At 60.2% G+C, this 22,615-nt stretch overlaps 1 protein-coding gene across 1 annotated transcript; it reads right to left on the bottom strand.

The window, feature by feature from the left end:
• Positions 1-4,587: 4,587 nt before the first annotated feature.
• LOC137309447 (organic solute transporter subunit alpha-like) lies at positions 4,588-21,791 on the bottom strand. The gene is made up of 6 exons (XM_067977649.1): positions 21,481-21,791; positions 12,888-12,961; positions 11,769-11,924; positions 10,158-10,269; positions 8,019-8,271; positions 4,588-6,540 (listed from the first exon to the last, which is right to left on the bottom strand). Exons 1-6 carry the CDS (start codon positions 21,748-21,750, stop codon positions 6,068-6,070), a joined length of 1,338 nt encoding a protein of 445 aa, XP_067833750.1. The 5' UTR covers positions 21,751-21,791; the 3' UTR covers positions 4,588-6,067.
• Positions 21,792-22,615: the final 824 nt, after the last annotated feature.

Here is a 22,615-nt window from a genome sequence, read left to right on the forward strand (position 1 = left end):
AAACCCCCCGAGAGCTTTCAGTTCCCACACACGCCAGGCCGTACAATTACCTGCAGAGCCGTGAGGGGCACAGCCTGCTTTTTTTTTTAAATCCTAACGCCAAGCAGTGGGCCCGACCCAGTGAGGTGCTCAAACCTCCCGAAGGACTAGGTGTACTTTTGAAAACCATTAAGGTCTCTCCAACTTTTTTTTTTATTATTCGTTCATGGGATGTGGGCGTCGTTGGCAAGGCCGGCATTTATTGCCCATCCCTAATTGCCCCTCGAGAAGGTGGTGGTGAGCCGCCTTCTTGAACCGCTGCAGTCCGTGTGGTGAAGGTTCTCCCACAGTGCTGTTAGGGAGGGAGTTCCAGGATTTTGACCCAGCGACGATGAAGGAACGGTCGATATATTTCCAAGTCGGGATGGTGTGTGTCTTGGAGGGGAACGTGCAGGTGGTGTTGATCCCATGTGCCTGCTGCCCTTGTCCTTCTACAACACCAAGTTACAGTCCAACAAATTTATTTTTAATTCCACAAGCTTTCGGAGTCTTCCTCCTTCGTCAGGTGAACGGTATGATCACCTGACGAAGGAGGAAGCCTCCGAAAGCTTGTGGAATTAAAAATAAATTTGTTGGACTATAACTTGGTGTTGTAAAATTGTTTACAATTGTCAACCCCACATCTTGTCCTTCTAGGTGGTAGAGGTCGCGGGTTTGGGAGGTGCTGTCGAAGAAGCCTTGGCGAGTTGCTACAGTGCATCCTGTGGATGGTACACAGTGCGCCGGTGGTGAAGGGAGTGAATGTTTAGGGTGGTGGATGGGGTGCCAATCAAGCGGGCTGCTTTGTCCTGGATGGTGTCGAGCTTCTTGAGTGTTGTTGGAGCTGCACTCCAGACAAGTGCCAGGCAATGACCATCTCCAACAAGAGAGAGTCTAACCACCTCCCCTTGACATTCAACGGCATTACCATCGCCGAATACCCAACCATCAACATCCTGGGGGTCACCATTGACCAGAAACTTAACTGGACCAGCCACATAAATACTGTGGCTACAAGAGCAGGTCAGAGGGTGGGTATTCTGCGGCGAGTGACTCACCTCCTGACTCCCCAAAGCCTTTCCACCATCTACAAGGCACAAGTCAGGAGTGTGATGGGATACTCTCCACTTGCCTGGATGAGTGCAGCTCCAACAACACTCAAGAAGCTCGACACCATCCAGGACAAAGCAGCCCGCTTGATTGGCACCCCATCCACCACCCTAAACATTCACTCCCTTCACCACCGGCGCACCGTGGCTGCAGTGTGTACCATCCACAGGATGCACTGCAGCAACTCGCCAAGGCTTCTTCGACAGCACCTCCCAAACCCGCGACCTCTACCACCTAGAAGGACAAGAGCAGCAGGTACATGGGAACACCACCACCTGCACGTTCCCCTCCGAGTCACACACCATCCCGACTTGGAAATATATCGGCCGTTCCTTCATCGTCGCTGGGTCAAAATCCTGGAACTCCCTTCCTAACAGCACTGTGGGAGAACCTTCACCACACAGACTGCAGCGGTTCAAGGCGGCGGCTCACCACCACCTTCTCAAGGAGCAATTAGGGACAGGCGATAAATGCCGGCCTCGCCAGCGACGCCCGCATCCCATGGAACGAATAAAATAAAAACTCATCCAGGCAACTCCGAAGAACCATTTCTTCACTTGACAGTTTAAATAAAAAAGGGGCAATCAATAAAGCCTTTCAAATTTATAGCACAGTCAGCAACCAATGCCATCAGCTGGTGCAGAAAGGCCAATCCAATGCTAGCCAGGGGATTCAAGGCAAGTCAGACGTGGCAATTTAAACATTGCTGGCTTATTTTAGAATGTGCATTGAAAGTATGTTAAATATTAACGGCATTTTAAAAGCATATTGTTCACACAGACCAAATGCACAGACGTTAACTAATTGCAAAATGGCAGGTTTCAGTCAGAACCAACCAGTTCCTCCAAGACAGCCATTAAGGGAAAGGGTGGTCGATGAAACAAAAGCACTTCCTCATTCCTCCCCCTCCCTTCCGGGCTCCGGTCCGCATGTCCCGCCCCCCGCGCTTGCTGATTGGCCCCCAGAAGCGCCAGCGTGCCCCGTTGCTAGGGGAGCGGTGGGCGGCCGATTGGTCGAAGCCGCACGTCCATCAACAGCGGAGGGGGCCCCACCCCGCTCACCCAATGTCACGTGACGGCCGCCGCCGCTCGAGCGGCCAGCTCCCTCAGCTCAACAACAATAAAAAAAAACACAACCGCCACCGATTTACAGAAGGAAAATCGATAAACTCACCATTTCTTACAGACTTAGGCCGATCTCACCGACAACGAACTCTCTCTCTCTCTCTCTCCCCGAACATAGCGGCCGCTCCCGCTGACAAGCGAGCGTTCTCTCTCTTCACCCACCCCCCCCACCGACCGCCCCAGTCACGTGCCTCCCCTCCCATTGGCGGAAGTGGCTCCGGTCACGTGGCGTGGCGAGGCGCGGGCCGGGAGCCCAGCATTTCTCCTCACGTGACTCCCGTTGCCAAGAGGAGCGAGGCCTTGGTTACGGACTCTCAGCGGGGCCTCCGCCTTAACGCCGCGCAGGTAGGAATGCTGGTGGTCCTTGTGAGGGTCGTCCGCGCTGCAGTGAAGTTATTACCCGACTCTGGCTTCGGGTTTGAGGGTTTTTTCTCATGAAAGTGACGCCCTAACCCCCCCCCCTCTTTTTAAGGGGGCTTAAAAAGGAGGGGGGGAAATTCCCTGCGCTGAAAGTTGAAATGTAATAGGAATTGTCACCAACTAGATAAATTGTTTAATAGTTAATAAGGATTGTAATAGGAATTGTCACCAACTAGATAAATTGTTTACTAGTTAATAAGGACTGTAATAGGAATTGTCACCAACTAGATAAATTGTATAATAGTTAATAAGGACTGTAATAGGAATTGTCACCAACTAGATAAATTGTATAATAGTTAATAAGGACTGTAATAGGGATTGTCACCAACTAGATAAATTGTTTAATAGTTAATAAGGACTGTAATAGGAATTGTCACCAACTAGATACATTGTTTAATAGTTAATAAGGACTGTAATAGGAATTGTCACTAACTAGATATATTGTATAATAGTTAATAAGGACTGTAATAGGAATTGTCACCAACTAGATAAATTGTTTAATAGTTAATAAGGATTGTAATAGGAATTGTCACCAACTAGATACATTTCTTATTTAACTATTAAACAAGTTATTGAGTTAGTGATTATTCCTATTACATTTCTTATTAACAATTTATCTAGTTAGTGACAATTACTATTACATTTCTTATTAACGATTAAACAATTTAATAGGAATTGTCACTAGATAACTTGTTAAATGGTTAATAAGAAATGTAATAGGAATTGTAAATATACTGTTAATATTAAAAGCTGATATTTGCCTTGGCTAAGGGGGCATAACACTGCAAAACAAACCTGTTTGAACTGCATTTATTTTTAAAATGAACTTTGAAGGCTATTTTAAACTGAATTGAGGGATTCTTTCTCTCTCTCACCGCAGTGTTTCAATTAACTCTGAGTAGAGCCACCTGCAATTTTCCATATAATCTACATTATATTTAGAATCTTCCTACCAACTTTTTTCCCCACTGTAAACTCCCAAGTCCACGGTTATAATGGAAATTTCCTATGTAAACATGTCACACTGTAATTACACTCTGCAGCCAATGGTGACGCTGAGGTGCCTCAGTTTGCCATCTCCTGACTCCCCTGCCTGTTCTGCAGAGCATCTCCTGTGCTCCAAACAACTCGACTTCTCCGCTTCTCAAATTGACGTCAAGTTTATCTATTCAACTATATAAAAAATTGGATAAAATCAGTTTAAAAATTAAGGACAGAATGTATGGGGACTGAATTATGTCTGCACAGCATAGCCCAACTATGCTCTACCCTCTATCTTTCCTTCACCTTAAGACAGTACTAGGTCTTGACTCTGCCTACGATCAGATTATATATCTCACAAACATATATATACACACTGTACTGGAATTCCCATAGCAATGCTGATGAATCAAGGATTCATACTTTGAAATTGATATACAAATTTGGAAGTGGAAAGTGTCAGCAATGACCATCTGAGGGAAGACTGCCGGCAGAAACAGCAAAGCTCAATGTATTTTGATAGCATTGAAGAGATAATAGTCCTCTGCTTCAGTAGTCTGATTGTCGAAGGCATTCTACAACATATCACTGGTGCACATTCACATAGATTCAAGACTATAAGAGATGCACACTGATATCATTGGAAAGATTACTGTTGGCTCCCTGAATTCTAATTGCATTAATTATTGCTGTGTAGGAGAGATAAAAGTTTGGGACACAGAGCAGGATTGCACGGATCCAAAAGCTGGGAAGCCAGGAGGGGCGCTAGAAGCTGGGAGGCGATGCGACTTAGGTTCTGGCCTGTGAATAGCAAGATTACTATAAGCTGGCAGACAGTGCGTGTCCTAATTGGGTGACAAATTCAGATCACTCACCAGTGCCGTTTAATAAAACAAGTAGTTTATTCAGTAGAGTCACAAACCCAAACCCAATACCAATCTCCATTATTGTTAGGAGCCAGAATGTTCAAAAGACCCCTCGAGCAGACTGCTCAGGAGTGAAATCAGGAAGCATGTTTTCACGCAAAGGCTGGTGGAAATCTGGAACTCTCTTGCCCCAGTAGTCTGTGGATGCTGGGTGAATTGGAATTTTGAAGACTCAGATCGATGGATTTTTGTTTTCATGAGAAAATTTACGGCACAGAAGGAGGCCATTCGGCCCATCGTGTCCGTGCTGGCCGAGAATGAGCCATCCAGCCTAATCCCACTTTCCAGCACTTGGTCTGTAGCCCTGTAGGATACGGCACTTCAGGTGCACATCCAGGTACTTTTTAAATGAGTTGAGGGTTTCTGCCTCTACCACCCTTTCAGGCAGTGAGTTCCAGACCCCCACCACCCTCTGGGTGAAAAACATTCTCCTCAGCTCCCCTCTAATCCTTCTACCAATCACTTTAAATCTATGCCCCCTGGTTATTGACCTCTCTGCTAAGGGAAATAGGTCCTTCCTATCCATTCTATCTAGGCCCCTCATAATTTTATACACCTCAATTAAATCTCCCCTCAGCCTCCTTTGTTCCAAACAGAATAACCCCAGCCTATCCAATCTTTCCTCACAGCTAAAATTCTCCAGTCCTGGCAACACCCTCGTAAATCTCTGTACCCTCTCCAGTGCAATCACATGCTTGCTGTAATGTGGTGACCAGAACTGTATGCAATACTCAAGTAGTGGCCTAAGTAACTATCTAACTAGTTTTGTAAGGGTATCAAGGGATTATGGAGGGTAAATGGAATTGAGGTACCAATTAGCCATGATCTGATTGAATGGCGGAACAGGCTCGAGGGGCTGAATGGCCTACTCCTGTCCCTATGTTCCTACGGACAGGAATAATGTTAGTAAATTAAACACGACCTTTTAGTACATGAAACACCATTTGCCAGTCCACCTTACTCAAGTGCAGCCTGACTATTTATTCACTCAGAAATAAATAAATAAAGTCACGCTGCACAAAACCTTCCTACTGAAATCTAAAAAGAAAAAAAAAGTGTGTAAAAATGTTTTATTTTCCTTCAGTCCCCAGGGTCTATGGAAGGAAACTCATGTGCTCTTTGTTGATTGAGCATTCCACTTAAAAACGTGTGGGTGACCCGTGGCATTGCTCACGGTTCTGATGTTTGAGCTTCTAAACTGACCTGTCCCTTTTAAAGACAATGCTCAAAGTACTTTCGAGGAAACCGGGCATTGGTAGCTGCTTGTACATTGCCGAGGTCAATTAGAGTGGATTGCAGCTCAAAAGAATCCCCAGGGTGAAAAACCCAGCTTTATTTCTCCCTTAAACTGTTTAAGCATCTGTAACGCAGCGTGATGCCCGAGTGTCTCAGATGCATAATAGACTCCAGTCTTTTATATACATAGGTAGATGTTAAAAGCTTCGAATTTATCATTGGGGTAAATGACCGTTACAGGGAGCAGAAGCTTCAGACCATAGTCACGTCCTTACTGGGATCCCGGTAGTTAATCTGTGCCCTCACCTGCACAGTGTCCATTTCAACTGATACAGAGTCTTGAACTGGGGATACGTTGCAAATGGTACTCGACTCCCTCATATCTTTCTGCTCATTGAGGTGCACGGAGACAAACCTGCTGTCCGCTAGCAGTTTCTTAGCCGTCTTGAAGTCGAACCTATCCAAGGGGGCGTGTTCGATCCTGCACAGGGTGTCTTCTGTGTCACTGTTGTAACCCGGGCTCAATCCCAACGCGAACTCCTCCGGGTCGACGAAGCCACAGTCGTTGCTGTTGAACTCGGCTTCGTCCGTCTGCACGGACTTGTGCGACTTGGGCCTGGGCTGATCGTCGGCCAGGTTATCGCAGGGCTCCACCTTCCTGAAGCAGTAGCGGGCCAACATGCTGATGAAGAACATCTCGACGATTACTGCGTAATGGAAAATTACTGCAAGAGACACAGCAGCAGGGCGTTACAGGAGGAAGCGGGGAACAAGATAAGGCCATTTGGCTCATCAAGTCGATGCACAGACCGTGTACAGTCCACTCTATCGTGGCCTTGACCCAACCCCACCTCGACCCGACCCAACCCTGACTGTGCCAGCTTGGCTCAGTCAGTATCGCTCTTCTGATTCATTTGGTTGTGGGTTTGAGGGCTGGAGCAACATAATCTGGGCTGACACTCTAGTGCAGCACCGAGGGAGTGCAACATTGTCAGAGGTGCTGCCTTATGAATGAGGCCCTGTCTTAGTTTTCTTTATTCATTCTTGGGATGTGGACGTCGCTGGCAGGGCTGGTATTTATTGCCCGTCCCTAGATGCCCCGAGAAGGCGGTGGTGGGCCGCCTTCTTGAGCCACTGTTTTTCCTTGAGGCAGTTTGATACGATGGAGTGGCTCGCTGGACCACTTCAGAGGGCAGCTAAGAGTCAACCACCTTGGTATAGGCCAGACTGGGTAAGGACGGTGGAGGTTAAAGGTCCCACGGCCCGATTGGAAGAAGAGCAGGAAGCCAACATTCCCCCCTCGGCCGACACTGCTCGTTCATGTTTGCAAAAACGCTTGTGACGTTACCCCACATAACGACAGTGACTGCACTTCAAAGTAACTCGCTGTATAAATGCAAGTCTTTATATCATTAGCTCCCAGCTGGAGAGGCTCCATTACCAACTCTCACCTTCCTGACAGGATTACAAAATAAAACTGGCCATCTGACAGCAACTTGTATTTATCCAGCGCCTTTAACGTAGTAAAACGTCCCGAGGCGCTTCACAGGAGTGCTATCAGACAAAATCCGACACTGAGCCACATAAGGAGATATTAGGACAGGTGACGAGAGGGAGGTTTTAAGGAGCGTCTTAAAGGCAGAGAAAAAATTGGAGAGGTTTAGGGAGGGAATTCCAGAGCTTCGGGCCGAGGCGGCTGAAGGCACGGCCGCCAATGGCGGAGCGATGGGAATCAGGGGATGGACAAGAGGCCGGAATTGGAGGAGCGCAGAGATCTGGGAGGGTTGTAGGGGCTGGAGGAGGTTACTGAGATAGGGAGGGGGGCGAGGGCCGTGGAGGGATTAGAAAACAAGGATGAGGGATTTTAAAATTGGGCATTGACGGACTGGGAGCCAATGTAGATCAGCGAGCACAGGGGGTGATGGGTGAACGGGACCTGGTGCGAGTTAGGATCCGGGCAATAGAGTTTTTACATGTGATCCATCTTCGGCCTGGAGCTTCCAACCACGAAACATTTCTTACCTCCCTCGTTCTTCCCCTTCTCCTGCAATCTAGAGACTTTCAAGCTTAATGACACCTCATCTTCTGCCACCTTCTCTTTCCAACCAAGGTAGTGCCCCGTTCTATGGGGCCAGGTTGGGTGAGGAAGCTTGGCACGCCTCACCTGGGTTTCCTGTGAACGCCAAAGCGACCGCTGACTTACTCTGAGAACGCATGTCGACGGAGAACGGCGGGAAGCAGGGGATGGCTCCGAGCGCGCTCATGGTCTCTAGGATTCCGCTCTGCAGTCCAAACAGCACCAGAACCACGATGATGCAGATGAACTTCTCCTGGAGCCCGTAGCCTTGCAGCGAGTTCTTTGTCGCCTTGTAGAAGAGCAGGTATCCGTAGAAGGACAGGAAGGTGGAGACGCCGATGATGATGTTTACATAGGAGTTGGGGTTTAGGAAGTCAACCTGGAAAGGGCAAAGACATGTCAACATGTGACATCTGCTTTTTGTCGTCCCTCCGTTAGAGTCTCCTCTCTCCAGAATGATACCGGGGCTAAAAGGGTTAAATTACGAGGACAGGTTGCGTAGACTAGGCTTGTATTCCCTCGAGTGTAGAAGTTTAAGGGGTGATCTGATTGAGGTGTTTAAGATGATTATAGGATTCAATAGGGTAGAGAGAGAGAGAAGCTATTTCCTCTGGTGGGGGGAGTCCAGAACAAGGGGGGCATAACCTTAAAATTAGAGCCAGGCCGTTCAGGGGTGATGCCTGGAAGCACTTCGTCACACAAAGGGGAGTGGGAATCCCCCAAAAAGCTGTTGAGGCTGGGGGTCAATTGAAAATTTCAAAACTGAGATTGATCGATTTTTGTTGGGTATTTAGGGTTACGGAACCAAGGCGGGTCAACCATGATCTAGTTGAATGGCGGAACAGGCACGAGGGGCTGAATGGCCTCCTCCTGTTCCTACGTTCCATCCTTAAGCTGCCTTCGCCTTGCCAGCTCCATCAAGCACAAATCTCGATGCTGCCCCCCGCCCCAAACTATATCAAAGAGACTCTTCTGACCCCATCCATCTCATACCCCTTGTCCAATCCCCTCATGGCCTGGCCTCGCCTCACCCCCTCTGCCAGCCTTATGTCCGATTCTGCATTCCCACCCTCGCAACTCTCCCATTGGTGTCCGTGCCTTCAGCTGCCTCGGCCCTGGACTCTGGCACTCCCTCCCTAACCCTCTATGCCTCTCTACGTCTCTCTCTGCCAATAGCAGTCTCCTCTCTTGTTCACCATCCCTTAGATAATCCCTCCGAAGTTTCCTCTGCTACTTGTGCCCACACTCTCCCACCTGTAATTTCTCAGGATGTTTCCTTATCTTGAAGACACCAAATAAATACAAATTGCTGCTGTCTGATAGCGGAACCTTCTCTTATCACTAGCCACCTCTTTCTCTGTTGCACTCTTTTCATCTCCCTAATTTTATATTCACCGCAGTCATTAAGCTTCTAAACTTTTCTCTCATCTTAACAAAACCCGTCCTACATCCTTTTCCTCCTCTCTGCATCCTGTCTGCTGAAATCTAACCCGTGCTGTACCTGCCCTGGGAGTGTTTGACGGGACAGTGTAGAGGGAGCTTTACTCTGTATCTAACCCTGTACCTGCCCTGGGAGTGTTTGACGGGACAGTGTAGAGGGAGCTTTACTCTGTATCTAACCCTGTACCTGCCCTGGGAGTGTTTGATGGGACAGTGTAGAGGGAGCTTTACTCTGTATCTAACCCTGTACCTGCCCTGGGAGTGTTTGATGGGACAGTGTGGAGGGAGCTTTACTCTGTATCTAACCCTGTACCTGCCCTGGGAGTGTTTGATGGGACAGTGTAGAGGGAGCTTTACTCTGTATCTAACCCTGTACCTGCCCTGGGAGTGTTTGACGGGACAGTGTAGAGGGAGCTTTACTCTGTATCTAACCCTGTACCTGCCCTGGGAGTGTTTGATGGGACAGTGTAGAGGGAGCTTTACTCTGTATCTAACCCTGTACCTGCCCTGGGAGTGTTTGATGGGACAGTGTAGAGGGAGCTTTACTCTGTATCTAACCCTGTACCTGCCCTGGGAGTGTTTGATGGGACAGTGTAGAGGGAGCTTTACTCTGTATCTAACCCTGTACCTGCCCTGGGAGTGTTTGATGGGACAGTGTAGAGGGAGCTTTACTCTGTATCTAACCCTGTACCTGCCCTGGGAGTGTTTGATGGGACAGTGTAGAGGGAGCTTTACTCTGTATCTAACCCGTGCTGTACCTGCCCTGGGAGTAAGAAACAAATCAAGCAGGATGGTAGCTCTCTGGGATTTGCAGAAGGTACTCACGTCTCCATAATCGTACTTTTCGTCTGTCCACAGCACAAGCATGACAAAGAAGAGAATCGTCCTGACGACGGATAACTGGAATACAGCCGCTGTCATCCACCTCAGGTTCGACCTCAGGAAGAGAAAGGGGAAATGGCCATCACCTCGGGGCCCCAAGTTAAACGTCTGGCCGCTCACTTCCACCTCCGTGACATCACCCGTCTCCGCCTCTGCTTCAGCTCATCTGCCGCTGAAACCCTCCTCCATGCCTTTGTTACTCCCAGACTCGACTATTCCAATGCTCTCCTGGCCGGCCTCCCATCCTCCTCCCTTGGTAAAATTCAGCTCATCCAAAACCGTCAGCCACCTAGGAATTCCCTCCCTAAATCTCTCCACCTCCCCCTAATCCTTTCAGACCCTCCTTAAAATCCACCTCTTCAACCCAGCTTTTGGTCGCTCCTCCTAGTCTCTTCTTCCTCACTTTCACTCCTTCTCTCACTCTCCCCTCGCTTTTTCTCACTCTCTCTCCTTTCTCTGTGTCTCTCTCTTCCTGTCCCTCCCTTTCTCTCTGTCTCCTCTTGCTCCATGTTCTCTGTATCTCACTGTCTCTCCCTCTGTCGCGTGCGCGCTCTCTCCCTCTGTCGCGTGCGCGCTCTCTCCCTCTGTCGCGTGCGCGCTCTCTCCCTCTGTCGCGTGCGCGCTCTCTCCCTCTGTCGCGTGCGCGCTCTCTCCCTCTGTCGCGTGCGCGCTCTCTCCCTCTGTCGCGTGCGCGCTCTCTCCCTCTGTCGCGTGCGCGCTCTCTCCCTCTGTCGCGTGCGCGCTCTCTCCCTCTGTCGCGTGCGCGCTCTCTCCCTCTGTCGCGTGCGCGCTCTCTCCCTCTGTCGCGTGCGCGCTCTCTCCCTCTGTCGCGTGCGCGCTCTCTCCCTCTGTCGCGTGCGCGCTCTCTCCCTCTGTCGCGTGCGCGCTCTCTCCCTCTGTCGCGTGCGCGCTCTCTCCCTCTGTCGCGTGCGCGCTCTCTCCCTCTGTCGCGTGCGCGCTCTCTCCCTCTGTCGCGTGCGCGCTCTCTCCCTCTGTCGCGTGCGCGCTCTCTCCCTCTGTCGCGTGCGCGCTCTCTCCCTCTGTCGCGTGCGCGCTCTCTCCCTCTGTCGCGTGCGCGCTCTCTCCCTCTGTCGCGTGCGCGCTCTCTCCCTCTGTCGCGTGCGCGCTCTCTCCCTCTGTCGCGTGCGCGCTCTCTCCCTCTGTCGCGTGCGCGCTCTCTCCCTCTGTCGCGTGCGCGCTCTCTCCCTCTGTCGCGTGCGCGCTCTCTCCCTCTGTCGCGTGCGCGCTCTCTCCCTCTGTCGCGTGCGCGCTCTCTCCCTCTGTCGCGTGCGCGCTCTCTCCCTCTGTCGCGTGCGCGCTCTCTCTCCCTCTGTCGCGTGCGCGCTCTCTCTCCCTCTGTCGCGTGCGCGCTCTCTCTCCCTCTGTCGCGTGCGCTCTCTCTCTCCCTCTGTCGCGTGCGCTCTCTCTCTCCCTCTCCCGCGTGCGCTCTCTCTCTCCCTCTCCCACTGTCTCTCTCTCCCTCTCCCACTGTCTCTCTCTCCGTCGCCCCCCCGCTCTCCCCCCTCTCCCCCCCCTCTCTCCGAAGGAACTCACTGGTTGACGGAGATCATCGGGAGGCAACAGCAACAGCAACATGGGAAGGGACTGGGCGACACCTCCTCCCCAGCCAACTGTTCCAGCATCCTCATCTTCCCACCGAAGAAATCCGTAATCAGTCCCAGGAATTTCCAAAGAGTTATGGAATGATAGCTGAAAAGAAAGGGACTGGATTATAAAGAGATGCTTGGTACAGAAACTGGAGCAATTAGACAGTGGCATACACGTACATAAGTATACGAGAAGTGGCATTCAGCCCCACCAGCTGGTGATGTCATTTAGATCCATGTTTGGGCCCCACTGGACCAGTCTCATATCCCATCTCCTCTTGCTAAAGAGCCAATTACAGACCAGCAAGGTGCCAAGACACAAAGGGAAGGGGTTTGGTTCATTGAGATTGTGTACAGTGGGAGTGAATGGGAAGGGGTTTGGGTTCATTGGGATTGTGTACAGTGGGAGTGAATGGGAAGGGGTTTGGTCCATTGGGACTGTGTACAATGGGAGTGAATGGGAAGGGGTTTGGTTCATTGGGATTGTGTATAATAGGAGTGAATGGGAAGGAGTTTGGTCCATTGGGACTGTGTACAATGGGAGTGAATGGGAAGGGGTTTGGTTCATTGGGATTGTGTACAATGGGAGTGAATGGGAAGGAGTTTGGTCCATTGGGACTGTGTACAATGGGAGTGAATGGGAAGGGGTTTGGTTCATTGGGATTGTGTACAATGGGAGTGAATGGGAAGGGGTTTGGTCCATTAGGATTGTGTACAATGGGAGTGAATGGGAAGGGGTTTGGTCCATTGGGACTGTGTACAATGGGAGTGAATGGGAAGGGATTTGATCCATTGGGATTGTGTACAATGGGAGTGAATGGGAAGGAGTTTCGTCCATTGGGATTGTGTACAATGGGAGTGAATGGGAAGGGGTTTGGTCCATTGGGACTGTGTACAATGGGACTAAATGGGAAGAGGTTTGGTCCATTAGGATTGTGTACAATGGGAGTGAATGGGAAGGGGTTTGGTCCATTGGTTTACAATGCGAACAGAGGTGACAAATGTCCCTTAGTCCCACTCAGTAGGAGCGTTTTATCAGCCCTGGGAGACCAGTTGCAATACTTACATCGAAGCCACAAAGCTGCAGAGGGAGGCAGATCTGGGGATGTACATCCCGACCAGTGAGGTTATCGCAAACACCTAACAGAAACAGAGAATGGAGGATTACTCACACTCCATACCTGGCGGTTCTCAGCTCCAAATGCTATTTAATCAGTAACGCTCTGTCCATATGCCTCTTGAAACCATGGCAACATCAGCCACGCATCAGGTGGAAGGATATTTCTTACTTGAGAAGTTTAGCTGGAGGGGCAGGAATCAGAGGGCAGGGCCCGCCCCAGGGTAAAAGAGAAGAGAGGAGGGTCAACAATTGGGGAAATGGGGTTTAAAAAGCCCGCAAATTGTAGGAGGGAGGGGAGACTGAGGGAGGTGGGGGAAGGGGAGACTGAGGGAGGAGGGGACTGGGGGAGGTGAGGGATGGGGAGACCGAGGAAGGTGGGGTAAGGGGGGACCGGGGGAGGTGGGGGAAGGGGGGACCGAGGGAGGTGGGGGAAGGGGGGGCGGAGGGGGAAGGGGGGACCAAGGGAGGTGGGGGAAGGGGGGACCGAGGGGGAAGGGCAGATTGAGGGAGGTGGGGGAAGGGGAGACCGAGGGAGGTGGGACCGAGGGAGGTGGGGGAAGGGGGGACCGAGAGGGAAGGGCAGATTGAGGGCGGAGGGGGAAGGGGGGACCGAGGGCGGAGGGGGAAGGGGGGACCGAGGGCGGAGGGGGAAGGGGGGACCGAGGGCGGAGGGGGAAGGGGGGACCGAGGGCGGAGGGGGAAGGGGGGACCGAGGGCGGAGGGGGAAGGGGGGGGCGGAGGGGGAAGGGGGGGGCGGAGGGGGAAGGGGGGGGCGGAGGGGGAAGGGGGGGGCGGAGGGGGAAGGGGGGGGCGGAGGGGGAAGGGGGGACCGAGGGCGGAGGGGGAAGGGGGGGGCGGAGGGGGAAGGGGGGGGCGGAGGGGGAAGGGGGGGGCGGAGGGGGAAGGGGGGGGCGGAGGGGGAAGGGGGGGGCGGAGGGGGAAGGGGGGACCGAGGGCGGAGGGGGAAGGGGGGACCGAGGGCGGAGGGGGAAGGGGGGACCGAGGGCGGAGGGGGAAGGGGGGACCGAGGGCGGAGGGGGAAGGGGGGTCCGAGGGCGGAGGGGGAAGGGGGGTCCGAGGGCGGAGGGGGAAGGGGGGTCCGAGGGCGGAGGGGGAAGGGGGGTCCGAGGGCGGAGGGGGAAGGGGGGTCCGAGGGCGGAGGGGGAAGGGGGGACCGAGGGCGGAGGGGGAAGGGGGGACCGAGGGCGGAGGGGGAAGGGGGGACCGAGGGCGGAGGGGGAAGGGGGGACCGAGGGCGGAGGGGGAAGGGGGGACCGAGGGCGGAGGGGGAAGGGGGGACCGAGGGCGGAGGGGGAAGGGGGGGACCGAGGGCGGAGGGGGAAGGGGGGACCGAGGGCGGAGGGGGAAGGGGGGACCGAGGGCGGAGGGGGAAGGGGGGACCGAGGGCGGAGGGGGAAGGGGGGACCGAGGGCGGAGGGGGAAGGGGGGACCGAGGGCGGAGGGGGAAGGGGGGACCGAGGGCGGAGGGGGAAGGGGGGACCGAGGGCGGAGGGGGAAGGGGGGACCGAGGGCGGAGGGGGAAGGGGGGACCGAGGGCGGAGGGGGAAGGGGGGACCGAGGGCGGAGGGGGAAGGGGGGACCGAGGGCGGAGGGGGAAGGGGGGACCGAGGGCGGAGGGGGAAGGGGGGACCGAGGGCGGAGGGGGAAGGGGGGACCGAGGGCGGAGGGGGAAGGGGGGACCGAGGGCGGAGGGGGAAGGGGGGACCGAGGGCGGAGGGGGAAGGGGGGACCGAGGGCGGAGGGGGAAGGGGGGACCGAGGGCGGAGGGGGAAGGGGGGACCGAGGGCGGAGGGGGAAGGGGGGACCGAGGGCGGAGGGGGAAGGGGGGACCGAGGGCGGAGGGGGAAGGGGGGACCGAGGGCGGAGGGGGAAGGGGGGACCGAGGGCGGAGGGGGAAGGGGGGACCGAGGGCGGAGGGGGAAGGGGGGACCGAGGGCGGAGGGGGAAGGGGGGACCGAGGGCGGAGGGGGAAGGGGGGACCGAGGGCGGAGGGGGAAGGGGGGACCGAGGGCGGAGGGGGAAGGGGGGACCGAGGGCGGAGGGGGAAGGGGGGACCGAGGGCGGAGGGGGAAGGGGGGACCGAGGGCGGAGGGGGAAGGGGGGACCGAGGGCGGAGGGGGAAGGGGGGACCGAGGGCGGAGGGGGAAGGGGGGACCGAGGGCGGAGGGGGAAGGGGGGACCGAGGGCGGAGGGGGAAGGGGGGACCGAGGGAGGTGGGGGAAGGGGGGACCGAGGGAGGTGGGGGAAGGGCAGATTGAGGGAGGTGGGGGAAGGGGAGACCGAGGGAGGTGGGGGAAGGGGGGACCGAGGGGGAGGGCAGATTGAGGGAGGTGGGGGAAGGGGGGACCGAGGGCGGAGGGGGAAGGGGGGACCGAGGGCGGAGGGGGAAGGGGGGACCGAGGGCGGAGGGGGAAGGGGGGACCGAGGGCGGAGGGGGAAGGGGGGACCGAGGGCGGACCGGGGGAGGTGGGGGAAGGGGGGACCGAGGGAGGTGGGGGAAGGGGGGACCGAGGGCGGAGGGGGAAGGGGGGACCGAGGGATGTGGGGGAAGGGGGGACCGAGGGGGAAGGGCAGATTGAGGGAGGTGGGGGAAGGGGAGACCGAGGGAGGTGGGACCGAGGGAGGTGGGGGAAGGGGGGACCGAGGGGGAAGGGCAGATTGAGGGAGGTGGGGGAAGGGGGGACCGAGGGCGGAGGGGGAAGGGGGGACCGAGGGCGGAGGGGGAAGGGGGGACCGAGGGCGGAGGGGGAAGGGGGGACCGAGGGCGGAGGGGGAAGGGGGGACCGAGGGCGGAGGGGGAAGGGGGGACCGAGGGCGGAGGGGGAAGGGGGGACCGAGGGCGGAGGGGGAAGGGGGGACCGAGGGCGGAGGGGGAAGGGGGGACCGAGGGCGGAGGGGGAAGGGGGGACCGAGGGCGGAGGGGGAAGGGGGGACCGAGGGCGGAGGGGGAAGGGGGGACCGAGGGCGGAGGGGGAAGGGGGGACCGAGGGCGGAGGGGGAAGGGGGGACCGAGGGCGGAGGGGGAAGGGGGGACCGAGGGATGTGGGGGAAGGGGGGACCGAGGGGGAAGGGCAGATTGAGGGAGGTGGGGGAAGGGGAGACCGAGGGAGGTGGGACCGAGGGAGGTGGGGGAAGGGGGGACCGAGGGGGAAGGGCAGATTGAGGGAGGTGGGGGAAGGGGGGACCGAGGGCGGAGGGGGAAGGGGGGACCGAGGGCGGAGGGGGAAGGGGGGACCGAGGGCGGAGGGGGAAGGGGGGACCGAGGGCGGAGGGGGAAGGGGGGACCGAGGGCGGAGGGGGAAGGGGGGACCGAGGGCGGAGGGGGAAGGGGGGGACCGAGGGCGGAGGGGGAAGGGGGGACCGAGGGCGGAGGGGGAAGGGGGGACCGAGGGCGGAGGGGGAAGGGGGGACCGAGGGCGGAGGGGGAAGGGGGGACCGAGGGCGGAGGGGGAAGGGGGGACCGAGGGCGGAGGGGGAAGGGGGGACCGAGGGCGGAGGGGGAAGGGGGGACCGAGGGCGGAGGGGGAAGGGGGGACCGAGGGCGGAGGGGGAAGGGGGGACCGAGGGCGGAGGGGGAAGGGGGGACCGAGGGCGGAGGGGGAAGGGGGGACCGAGGGCGGAGGGGGAAGGGGGGACCGAGGGCGGAGGGGGAAGGGGGGACCGAGGGCGGAGGGGGAAGGGGGGACCGAGGGCGGAGGGGGAAGGGGGGACCGAGGGCGGAGGGGGAAGGGGGGACCGAGGGCGGAGGGGGAAGGGGGGACCGAGGGCGGAGGGGGAAGGGGGGACCGAGGGCGGAGGGGGAAGGGGGGACCGAGGGCGGAGGGGGAAGGGGGGACCGAGGGCGGAGGGGGAAGGGGGGACCGAGGGCGGAGGGGGACCGAGGGCGGAGGGGGACCGAGGGCGGAGGGGGACCGAGGGCGGAGGGGGAAGGGGGGGCGGAGGGGGAAGGGGGGGCGGAGGGGGAAGGGGGGGCGGAGGGGGAAGGGGGGGCGGAGGGGGAAGGGGGGGCGGAGGGGGAAGGGGGGGCGGAGGGGGAAGGGGGGGCGGAGGGGGAAGGGGGGGCGGAGGGGGAAGGGGGGGCGGAGGGGGAAGGGGGGACCGAGGGCGGAGGGGGAAGGGGGGACCGAGGGCGGAGGGGGAAGGGGGGACCGAGGGCGGAGGGGGAAGGGGGGACCGAGGGCGGAGGGGGAAGGGGGGACCGAGGGCGGAGGGGGAAGGGGGGACCGAGGGCGGAGGGGGAAGGGGGGACCGAGGGCGGAGGGGGAAGGGGGGACCGAGGGCGGAGGGGGAAGGGGGGACCGAGGGCGGAGGGGGAAGGGGGGACCGAGGGCGGAGGGGGAAGGGGGGACCGAGGGCGGAGGGGGAAGGGGGGACCGAGGGCGGAGGGGGAAGGGGGGACCGAGGGCGGAGGGGGAAGGGGGGACCGAGGGCGGAGGGGGAAGGGGGGACCGAGGGCGGAGGGGGAAGGGGGGACCGAGGGCGGAGGGGGAAGGGGGGACCGAGGGCGGAGGGGGAAGGGGGGACCGAGGGCGGAGGGGGAAGGGGGGTCCGAGGGCGGAGGGGGAAGGGGGGTCCGAGGGCGGAGGGGGAAGGGGGGTCCGAGGGCGGAGGGGGAAGGGGGGACCGAGGGCGGAGGGGGAAGGGGGGACCGAGGGCGGAGGGGGAAGGGGGGTCCGAGGGCGGAGGGGGAAGGGGGGTCCGAGGGCGGAGGGGGAAGGGGGGACCGAGGGCGGAGGGGGAAGGGGGGACCGAGGGCGGAGGGGGAAGGGGGGACCGAGGGCGGAGGGGGAAGGGGGGGACCGAGGGCGGAGGGGGAAGGGGGGACCGAGGGCGGAGGGGGAAGGGGGGACCGAGGGCGGAGGGGGAAGGGGGGACCGAGGGCGGAGGGGGAAGGGGGGACCGAGGGCGGAGGGGGAAGGGGGGACCGAGGGAGGTGGGGGAAGGGGGGACCGAGGGAAGGGGGGACCGAGGGAGGTGGGGGAAGGGCGGACCGAGGGAGGTGGGGGAAGGGCAGATTGAGGGAGGTGGGGGAAGGGGAGACCGAGGGAGGTGGGACCGAGGGAGGTGGGGGAAGGGGGGACCGAGGGGGAGGGCAGATTGAGGGAGGTGGGGGAAGGGGGGACCGAGGGCGGAGGGGGAAGGGGGGACCGAGGGCGGAGGGGGAAGGGGGGACCGAGGGCGGAGGGGGAAGGGGGGGACCGAGGGCGGAGGGGGAAGGGGGGACCGAGGGCGGAGGGGGAAGGGGGGACCGAGGGCGGAGGGGGAAGGGGGGGACCGAGGGCGGAGGGGGAAGGGGGGACCGGGGGAGTTGGGGGAAGGGGGGACCGAGGGAGGTGGGGGAAGGGGGGACCGAGGGCGGAGGGGGAAGGGGGGACCGAGGGATGTGGGGGAAGGGGGGACCGAGGGCGGAGGGGGGACCGAGGGAGGTGGGGGAAGGGGGGACCGAGGGGGAAGGGCAGATTGAGGGAGGTGGGGGAAGGGGAGACCGAGGGAGGTGGGACCGAGGGAGGTGGGGGAAGGGGGGACCGAGGGGGAAGGGCAGATTGAGGGAGGTGGGGGAAAGGGAGACCGAGGGAGGTGGGGGAAGGGGGGACCGAGGGCGGAGGGGGGACCGAGGGAGGTGGGGGAAGGGGGGACCGAGGGAGGTGGGGGAAGGGGGGACCGAGGGGGAAGGGCAGATTGAGGGAGGTGGGGGAAGGGGAGACCGAGGGAGGTGGGACCGAGGGAGGTGGGGGAAGGGGGGACCGAGGGGGAAGGGCAGATTGAGGGAGGTGGGGGAAAGGGAGACCGAGGGAGGTGGGGGAAGGGGGGACCGAGGGCGGAGGGGGAAGGGGGGACCGAGGGCGGAGGGGGAAGGGGGGACCGAGGGCGGAGGGGGAAGGGGGGACCGAGGGCGGAGGGGGAAGGGGGGACCGAGGGCGGAGGGGGAAGGGGGGACCGAGGGCGGAGGGGGAAGGGGGGACCGAGGGCGGAGGGGGAAGGGGGGACCGAGGGCGGAGGGGGAAGGGGGGACCGAGGGCGGAGGGGGAAGGGGGGACCGAGGGAGGTGGGGGCAGAGGGGGAAGGGGGGGCAGAGGGGGAAGGGGGGGCAGAGGGGGAAGGGGGGGCAGAGGGGGAAGGGGGGGCAGAGGGGGAAGGGGGGAAGTGGGGACAGAGGGGGAAGGGGGGGAAGTGGGGACCGAGGGAGGTGGGGGAAGTGGGGACCGAGGGAGGTGGGGGAAGGGGGGACCGAGGGAGGTGGGGGAAGGGGGGACCGAGGGAGGTGGGACCGAGGGAGGTGGGGGAAGGGGGGACCGAGGGGGAGGGCAGATTGAGGGAGGTGGGGGAAGGGGGGACCGAGGGCGGAGGGGGAAGGGGGGACCGAGGGCGGAGGGGGAAGGGGGGACCGAGGGCGGAGGGGGAAGGGGGGACCGAGGGCGGAGGGGGAAGGGGGGACCGAGGGCGGAGGGGGAAGGGGGGACCGAGGGCGGAGGGGGAAGGGGGGACCGAGGGCGGAGGGGGAAGGGGGGACCGAGGGCGGAGGGGGAAGGGGGGACCGGGGGAGTTGGGGGAAGGGGGGACCGAGGGAGGTGGGGGAAGGGGGGACCGAGGGCGGAGGGGGAAGGGGGGACCGAGGGATGTGGGGGAAGGGGGGACCGAGGGCGGAGGGGGGACCGAGGGAGGTGGGGGAAGGGGGGACCGAGGGGGAAGGGCAGATTGAGGGAGGTGGGGGAAGGGGAGACCGAGGGAGGTGGGACCGAGGGAGGTGGGGGAAGGGGGGACCGAGGGGGAAGGGCAGATTGAGGGAGGTGGGGGAAAGGGAGACCGAGGGAGGTGGGGGAAGGGGGGACCGAGGGCGGAGGGGGGACCGAGGGAGGTGGGGGAAGGGGGGACCGAGGGAGGTGGGGGAAGGGGGGACCGAGGGGGAAGGGCAGATTGAGGGAGGTGGGGGAAGGGGAGACCGAGGGAGGTGGGACCGAGGGAGGTGGGGGAAGGGGGGACCGAGGGGGAAGGGCAGATTGAGGGAGGTGGGGGAAAGGGAGACCGAGGGAGGTGGGGGAAGGGGGGACCGAGGGCGGAGGGGGAAGGGGGGACCGAGGGCGGAGGGGGAAGGGGGGACCGAGGGCGGAGGGGGAAGGGGGGACCGAGGGCGGAGGGGGAAGGGGGGACCGAGGGCGGAGGGGGAAGGGGGGACCGAGGGCGGAGGGGGAAGGGGGGACCGAGGGCGGAGGGGGAAGGGGGGACCGAGGGCGGAGGGGGAAGGGGGGACCGAGGGCGGAGGGGGAAGGGGGGACCGAGGGCGGAGGGGGAAGGGGGGACCGAGGGCGGAGGGGGAAGGGGGGACCGAGGGAGGTGGGGGCAGAGGGGGAAGGGGGGGCAGAGGGGGAAGGGGGGGCAGAGGGGGAAGGGGGGGCAGAGGGGGAAGGGGGGGCAGAGGGGGAAGGGGGGGCAGAGGGGGAAGGGGGGAAGTGGGGACCGAGGGGGAAGGGGGGGAAGTGGGGACCGAGGGAGGTGGGGGAAGTGGGGACCGAGGGAGGTGGGGGAAGGGGGGACCGAGGGAGGTGGGGGAAGGGGGGACCGAGGGAGGTGGGGGAAGGGGGGACCGAGGGAGGTGGGGGAAGGGGGGACCGAGGGCGGTGGGGGAAGGGGGGACCGAGGGCGGAGGGCGGAGGGGGAAGGGGGGACCGAGGGCGGAGGGGGAAGGGGGGACCGAGGGCGGAGGGGGAAGGGGGAAGGGGGGACCGAGGGCGGAGGGGGAAGGGGGGACCGAGGGCGGAGGGGGAAGGGGGGACCGAGGGCGGCGGAGGGGGAAGGGGGGACCGAGGGCGGAGGGGGAAGGGGGGACCGAGGGCGGAGGGGGAAGGGGGGACCGAGGGAGGTGGGGGAAGAGGGGGAAGGGGGGGCAGAGGGGGAAGGGGGGGCAGAGGGGGAAGGGGGGGCAGAGGGGGAAGGGGGGGCAGAGGGGGAAGGGGGGAAGTGGGGACAGAGGGGGAAGGGGGGGAAGTGGGGACCGAGGGAGGTGGGGGAAGTGGGGACCGAGGGAGGTGGGGGAAGGGGGGACCGAGGGAGGTGGGGGAAGGGGGGACCGAGGGAGGTGGGGGAAGGGGGGACCGAGGGAGGTGGGGGAAGGGGGGGACCGAGGGAGGTGGGGGAAGGGGGGACCGAGGGCGGTGGGGGAAGGGGGGACCGAGGGCGGAGGGCGGAGGGGGGGAAGGGGGAAGGGGGGACCGAGGGCGGAGGGGGGAAGGGGGGGACCGAGGGCGGAGGGGGGAAGGGGGAAGGGGGAAGGGGGGACCGAGGGCGGAGGGGGAAGGGGGGACCGAGGGCGGAGGGGGAAGGGGGGACCGAGGGCGGAGGGGGAAGGGGGAACCGAGGGGGCGGAGGGGGAAGGGGGGGCGGAGGGGGAAGGGGGGGCGGAGGGGGAAGGGGGGGGCGGAGGGGGAAGTGGGGACCGAGGGAGGTGGGGGAAGGGGGGACTGAGGGAGGTGAATGTTAGCATGGGGAGCCTGACACCACGAGAAGGGGTTAATGTCCTCACCGGATAGATTCCCAGGATCCACAGGTTCAGCCTCCTGCGTTTATCGCTCCGGATATTCCGAAAGAAAAATCCCATCTCTTCCAAGAAGAGGACCAGGATCACCAAGGTCATGACGGCCGGAATGATGAATATCCAAAGCTCGGACCCAATCGCTGAGAAAGAAAACACAGAGAGAGAGAGGGAGAAATAAACCCCCTCGAGCCTGCTCCTCCGTTCAATTAGATCAGGGCTGATCTGTATCTTAACCCCATTTACCCGCCTTTGCTCCATATCCCTCGATACCCTTACCCAACAAAAATCTATCGATCGCAGTCTTGAAAGCTCCAATTGACCCCCAGCCTCCACAGCTTTTTTTGGGGGAGAGAGTTCCAGATTTCCACTCCCCTTTGTGTGATGAAATGCTTCCTGACATCACCCCTGAACGGCCTGGCTCTAATTTTAAGGTTATTCCCCCTTGTTCTGGACTCCCCCCACCAGAGGAAATAGTTTCTATCGACCCTATCAAATCCTTTAATCATCTTAAACCCCTCCATTAGATCACCCCTTAATCTTCTATACTTGAGGGAATACAAGCCCAGTCTGTGCAACCTGTCCTCGTAATTTAACCCCTTTTAGCCCCGGTGGTATTCTGGGAGAGGGGAGACCAGAAGGTTATGCCCCCTTGTCCTGGACTTCCCTTTGCTCTGATTCTCTCTTGCCCCACAGAGGACAGGTGTATATCCTTACCTGCTCCATTCCCCTGTCTCGGCAGAGGCGGGGGGCTGAAATCAGGCCCCTTCCTAGTTTGTGTGTCTCACTTTCACCCACTTTAGCCCCCCTCCCCCCGTGAGAGCCCCGGGGGAGTTATTTATTCGCAAGGACGACACTCCCCTTTTCGTTTCTTACCTTCTCATCCTCGATTTTAGAATTCTCCATCCTCCTGTACAAATCCCTCCATGGCCCTCGTCTTCCCCCCCTTCCCTATCTCTGTAACCTCCTCCAGCCCCTACGACCCTCCCAGATCTCTGCGCTCCTCCAATTCCGGCCTCTTGCGCATCCCTCGATTCCCATCGCTCCGCCATTGGCGGCCGTGCCTTCAGCTGCCTCGGCCCTAAGCTCTGGAATTCCCTCCCTAAACCTCTCCGCCTCTCTCTCC

The sequence above is a fragment of the Heptranchias perlo genome, unplaced genomic scaffold (genome assembly GCF_035084215.1).
Source record: "Heptranchias perlo isolate sHepPer1 unplaced genomic scaffold, sHepPer1.hap1 HAP1_SCAFFOLD_1636, whole genome shotgun sequence".
Classification (NCBI taxonomy): Eukaryota; Metazoa; Chordata; class Chondrichthyes; order Hexanchiformes; family Hexanchidae; genus Heptranchias; species Heptranchias perlo.